General features: G+C 36.3%; 1 protein-coding gene across 4 annotated transcripts in view; it reads right to left on the reverse strand.

Moving 5' to 3' along the window:
• Positions 1-1,651: 1,651 nt before the first annotated feature.
• ENAH (ENAH, actin regulator) overlaps positions 1,652-6,900 on the reverse strand; it is a 179,570-nt gene continuing 174,321 nt past the window's right edge. For all 4 annotated transcript variants that reach the window (XM_023513889.1, XM_023513888.1, XM_023513887.1 and 1 more), the window contains 2 exons: positions 5,091-5,148; positions 1,652-4,600 (listed from right to left, as the gene is read on the reverse strand). In XM_023513889.1, coding sequence (XP_023369657.1) covers positions 4,563-4,600; positions 5,091-5,148 — 96 coding nt within the window. In that variant the 3' untranslated portion in view covers positions 1,652-4,562. The remainder of the gene's footprint in view (positions 4,601-5,090; positions 5,149-6,900) is intronic.

Raw genomic sequence — 6,900 nt, forward strand, 5'->3', positions numbered from 1 at the left:
AAAATTATCTGGAGTCAACATAAAGGGATCAAACCTAATAATCCACAACTTCTTTTGATGCTGGACATAGAGTAAACATACACCACAAGCTTTCTAACTGGCTTATGTAAGTGGTCTTTCTTGAGGGGTTACTAACTATAGCTGCTTAGTCAATCAAACCAGCACATACTCTGAAGGAAACTGTTCTTACAAGTAAACGTTCTCCACTATATCTTTATGCAGCCAAAGACACCTAAAATAATTTCATGTACTCAGGGTCAAGAAGATTCCTTATAAATACTTGTACATCAAGTTTTGACTTCAAAGGCATCTAATTAAATGGCTTTCAGTGAAATGTCAGAGGTATTAAACATTAGTAATTTCAATATTCTCTTAGGATCCTTTTCTCCTTATTCCTTAACAGCTTTGGAGAGATGTACAGACACTAATTCATCTTCCTATTACAAACAAAAATGGTACTACCAGAAACAGGTTTGGAGTTTGGAAGTGAATACGGAGTAAATGTTTTCAGGAAAGTCCATTTCATAATAGGTAACACAGGAATTAAGAGCTCCTAGGGACCTCCTTCACACAGTTTTGCCTTATATGATGTTATTTTTATAACTATAATAAAGAGCTTAAATGATAATGGGGTTATTCTTAATGCCATTTTGTAGCCATTACAGCTTTATAACCCCATTAATAAAAGGCTAGGAAAAGGAATCAAAGAGATCCTGTAGCACAGCTTTGTAAAACTGTGCTTCACTGGATACACGATGTAGAGTTTAAAGGCCAATTCTTCACAATGGCACTCAAAATCTACATAAATTTAAGAAACATAAAAGTTGTAGCAAACCAAACTTAAAAGGAACACGGTATTTATTTAATTTTTGAATAGGAAATTAGTTTTTGGACATTCTAATTTAAATATAAAAAGAAGCAAAACCTGAGACACGAAAAGCAAAAAAATCAGCTGGTATTTTCAAAACTGTGGCCTCTGTAATGGCTGCAGATGTTAATGAATGACAGGAACACCCGGTCCACAAGAAGCAGAGAGAAAAAAGTCCACGGGGAGAATCTGGGTCCAGTAAAGGAAAAAAATAAAGCATTACTGTATTTCTAATGAGGGCATTAGAATTATAAAATGAATTCAAAATTAATACTTTATAAAAGATAAAAAGTACTGCCGCTTATACGTAGATTTTAAGAAATCAGTGTAACATAAAAACACTATAGACAGAGAACTTACTATATTTGAAATTCAATACTTGGTAAAGACCTTTACCCTGCAAACTACATAAAGGAAAATTTTTACTGCGTAAATGAATTTAAGTATTTGACCACGTTGTAGAGCAAAATGAGTAAAATCAAACATTTATCATCATCTTGAGTATAAAGACGACGACACTGTGGCCAGGTAGGTGCAAAAAAAATAAAAACAAATAGGGATAACAGTTATTTCAAACACAAAGCAGGTCCGTTACCACATATTCCCTTTGTATACATTACTGAGTGTTCATGACTTTTATAAAATCTTTAAAGAATAGTGATGTGATATGTAAACTTCAGTGAAGTCTTGGACTTTAAAAGGTGTTTCACATCCAACATCATGACTTATTTTAGAGCTGACAAACTTCACAAGAGTGTCTGAGTGTCACAAACGAGCAACATATATATATACTGCCATTTTATTTCAATCACACAAATGAAGTTAGCGTGTATGAAATTTAAGTGAAATAAAATTTAAATGAAAATAGTTACGGCAAAAATAGCATAGAACTGAAAAATCTAGAAAGGAAGTACGCCTAATGAATGCATGAGAATTCAACATTCATTAGTGTTTCATCTTCAGTTTTGATTGATACTTGATGCCTGCAAATTTTTAAACCAACTTTTAAATCATGACGACTATTCAGAAGAGATTTCAGCACCAGCACTAAGATTTATACATTCAGTTTGTTTGCAATTGACTTGTTAGCCATTTACATAGTGTATAGTACAGATTTGTCACAGGTCAGATCACAGTGTTGAGGAAAGCAGAACCTTCCTGTAATTCACAAGGATCCCTAAACTGTACTCAGCTTAAGACATCCGATGTACAAGAGCACAAAAACCATCATAATAAATGTGGTTCTGAGGAACATAGTTTCGATAAAGAAAATAACTTAAGCTTTTGTTTCTCATTTTAATTACTGAAATCTCTAACAATGACACAACTGTCATGTATGACCACAAATGTATAGAATAATCCGATCTAACTTTGTGGGAAGAACACATTTAGCCAAAGGATGGAAAATCAGGCGTGATTCAACCTGGTTCTTTTTTGTCATTTTACACAGACATCATGTTAATATTAGACCAAGGCACAAAACGTTTAGTGCATAAACCAGTTTAAGATTTAGCATTTTATTTTAGTCTTTTATCTTAGTTTGGACCACTTGTACCCAGTACTACCTGCTATAGACTACTCAATTTACCCAACAAAACTAAGAGATTTCTGACCAGTTTTACAGGGGACATAAATGTTTATATTGTCAAAGTGTCTGCATAACCAAAGGTACAATAATAAAGATGAAAATGCCTCCTATTTCTTTTAGAAAATAGTACTTTATAAGCTCGCTGCATCTTTGATGTCTTTATCACTACTGCATGACAATGAATACTTGACACAGAAAAGAACTGTATATTGGAATTATGATAGCTCATCCATCATAACTTAATCTAAAAATGAAATTTATATAAAAACAGGAACTATTTTAACAAGGAAAAAACTCCCTCAAACTTCTCTGTAGTGGTGATGGCTGCAGATCTGCAGCAATGAGGAAATTGTGCTGTCGACAAGCTTTGTTTCATGAACTGAATGGGAAATCTAGAAAGCAGATGAAAGTCAATTATTTCTTCAAAATTTTAGTAAAACTTCTGACAATCAAAGATTCCAAAGCAAATATGGCACATAAAACAACTCACGCATAAATCAAGATGGAGAGCCTGGAGAATTTTTGATTTCCTAAATTTTCCAAAATGCTACCACTGCAACTGATAGGATTTCTTCCCTATTTTAGTCTCATCAGTTTCAAAGAAGGGGAGTGGATTACACAGCGATGGCACGTACAGGGTGGTGGGGGCAGAATATTGAATTCCTTCTTCCCAACACCTGTCGCTTTATTTATTAAAAGGAAACTGCAGAACTCCTCGATTTCCCTTTATATATTGACTTCTGTGACCTTAATTGCTGCCATCATTGTTATTTCTTGTATTTCAACATAACAAAAATCAAAAGCAGCTTCTTAGTCAGGAACATGTATGGAAACATCTGTGTAACTGCAGGGGCACCTACGAGGTAACAGTAACTTTCAAATTCAGTGATCAAACTTTCGAGTTTCACAGGAAGATATAATTCGTGTGAAGCTCAGAATCATGTTTCAGATCATTGAAATTACTGGTTAAAATACAAATAGCTGAAGACATGATGTAAAAGATTAAGTACTTGGTTTTGTAATATATTTACCAATTAAAGTCACAAAATATTCCTCATTATTATTCATGCAGGTAATTGAGAAAAAAGACAGTGCAGAAATTGACTTTAAATAAAAAATTATTCCTTCCCTTCCTCCCATTCCCCTGTACTCTACAAAACGTTTTCCCTGGGACTAGGCCTTAAAAAGGCCACTACGTATTAGTGTGACATGCATTACTGTCTGCGATTAAAAAAGCTAACTTTGTGGTGATTGTAATTACATTATAAAAATGTCCACATGCATAAATCTAAAAAAGGTTGAAAACCTACAGTAAATCTACAATATATTGTTTTACATTTGACCACTGGTTTGTGTTATGTAGAAGTCATAGATTTGGTAAAGCATTGTAACAATTTAGGAAGGCATCTAAATCTTTAAATTCTGGACAAATTTTGTGTTTTAATCTACAAAATTGCATGAAGGCTAACTCGAGAGACTTCCTATCATTCTAAAATTCCTCAAGCTGGACAAAACATTTTTAGGACACTTTCTTATAAATATCAACCTCTGAAAGCACTTACAATTCCATTTGTTCCACATTTTATGATCTTTACCTACAGACGGCTGATCTCAATTATTCATGGAATATCAAATATGATAGGAAGACAAACCTGAGAGAAACATTTACAATACGATAGCATAGCTTGCTACACTCGCATCAGTACTCTCTGAAAAAGAAACTTCTTAAGCCTTTCTCCTCTTTATTTTAGCAATGGATTGTGGAAAATGTGCAATTTTATCTTGACATGAAAATATCTCAATGCACGGTGATCTTGCCTGATGAGTTTAGTATTTTCTGCGTAACTGTTACAGGAACTCTTACGCAATACTCTTCCATTCTGTTGTAAAGATCAGAAAAAAAAAAGCAGCAAACTGAGAGGGAAATAGCTTATCGCCAGAGTCACAGTATTTGAAGGCTTTCAGAGTGTGTTGGTTTTTCCCTCCTTCTGTTTGTCTCCATTTTCTTCTTACTGTTCATAAAATGTAGGGGGTTGCTGTTAACAGTTGTTTGTAGGATTTTTTTTTCCTCCAGATTAAAGTCCTATCTCTCCTTTGTTTGTTTCTCTATGCTGTATTTGACTTGCTCAGCTCCTGCCTGATTGCTGCGTAGAAAAGAGAAAGTATTCAGAGTAAACACAATGACAAACTAAAAAACGAGTGGTTCTCATTCTTAATGTTAAAGATTATATTCAAATTCACAGAATTAAAAAATATATTAATTCTGCACCTTTCATTGCATAGTTCTTTTAGTATTACAAAGATAGTAATGATTTCTATACATGTATATTTATTTATATTCCCCCCCCCCTTTTAAGAGACAGAGTCTCACTTTGTCACCCTCGGTAGAGTGCTGTGATGTCACAACTCGCAGCGGGCTTAGGCAATTCTCTTGCCTCAGCCTCCTGAGTAGCTGGGACTACAGGTACCCACCGCAACGCCTGGCTATTTTCTTGTTGCAGTTTGGCTGGGGCCGGGTTTGAACCCACCACTCTTGGTATATGGGGCTGGCGCCCTGCTCACTGAGCCACAGGCGCTGTCCACAATGCCTATTGTTAAATAGTATTTTAAGGGGTAGCAAGTTTGTGCACTTACCATCAAGGAGCTCTTCTTTTAGCTTTGTTAATTCTTTTCTCATTTCATCTAAAATATCCTAAAATATGAGAGAAACACAAGCAATACAGAAAATAAAAATCACTGCTGAAAGTATTTTTACCTAAATAAAATTTTAAGAATGTTATGAAATACAGAGTGAGGTTTATTTTTGTTTCCAGAGTCTCAATTCTACTTCTTGAAGACCAGCTTTGGTAAATTTGTCACCCTGGATAGGAGGGCTGTGGAGTCATAGCTCACAGCAACCTCAAACTCCTGGGCTCAAGAGAATTACTTCCCTCAGCCTCCCAAGTAACTGAGACCACAGGCACCTGCCACAACACCTGCCTATTTATTAGAGATGGGGGTCTCACTCATGCTGAGGCTGGTCTTGAACTCCTGAGCTCAAGCAGTCCACCTGCCTTGGCCTCTCAGAGTGCTAGGATTATAGCCTGGCTAGAATCCTTTTTCAAACTAAAACAGGCTGGGTGCAGTAGCTCACGGTATAATCCTAGCACTCCAGGAGACCAAAGTAGGAGGCCAGGGGTCTGACACCAGCCTGAGCAAGAGTGAGTCTCTCATCTCCACTAAAAATAGAAAAATTCTCCAGCGTAGTGGTACACGCCTGTGGTCCTACTTGTGAGGCTGGGGCAGGAGGATTGCATGAGCCCACAAGTTTGAGGTTGCAGTGAGCTACAAAGATGCCACTGCACTCCAGCCTACATGACAGAGCAATACTATCTTTTTTGGGGGGAGACAGAGCCTCAAGCTGTCCCCCTGGATAAAGTGCCATGACATCACAGCTCACAGCAACCTCAAACTCCTGGGCTCAAGTGATTCTCTTGCCTCAGCCTCCCAACTAGCTGATGCCTGGCCATATTTTGGTTGTAGCTGCCATTACTATTTGGTGGGCCTGGGCTGGATTCAAACCTGCCAGCTCTGGTTTATGTGGCTGGCGCCTTAGCCGTTTGAGCTACAGGTGCCAAGCCACCAATACTATCTTAAAACAGCAATACTGTCTAAAAACAAAACAAAACACCCTAAAATAACTACTCTGCTGTCCAGTAAAGGTATAATTCAGATAGGAGATATAGTTTCTAGAAAAGATATGGCTCTGCTTTTAATCTCGTCTTCTGGTAAGAGTCTGGAAAGTGATGCAAAAGAAGTTTCAAAGAGGGTGCTATGGGAAAGTGGTCAACTGGCATTGGGCAAATATGCCACCTGATTAGAAGTACGGGGATTTCTGAGGAATCACCATTGCTGCTACACCGTATTTCAAAAAAATCTAGGATTCCCCTGGATAAGACAGATGGAGGTGGTGCCCAATACAACAGGCACTAGCCATGTTTAGTCGCTGTGTACTTCAAACAGAGCTGGTCCAAATGACATGTACTTTAAGTGTAAAACACCCCAGAGTTTGAAGATTTAGTATGATAAAAATAATGTACAATAACTCATTAGTAATTTTCAAAACCTGACTACATATTTAAAATATTCTAAGGAAATTAGGTTAAGTAAAATTATTACATTTTGTCCATGTGTTTGTACTTTTTAAAATGTGCCTACCAGAAAATTTTAAAATGAAAACTATCAATTACTGTAACTCACTTTGTCAATGAGAGAACTGAGGCAGGAAAGCACAGAAATTATTATACGGACTAACAGACATCATTAAAACTCACGTTGGAATCATTTCAAAGTCAAATCTATTCCTCTCTTTATTCCATTACTTCAGATAACCAAGAATTTATCATAATTTCAAGTTTGTGAAAGTACTGTATTTTAAAGCATTTTTCTTTTTTTTTTTTTTTTT

This window comes from Otolemur garnettii, unplaced genomic scaffold (assembly GCF_000181295.1).
Source record: "Otolemur garnettii isolate 467f Iridium unplaced genomic scaffold, OtoGar3 scaffold00045, whole genome shotgun sequence".
Classification (NCBI taxonomy): Eukaryota; Metazoa; Chordata; class Mammalia; order Primates; family Galagidae; genus Otolemur; species Otolemur garnettii.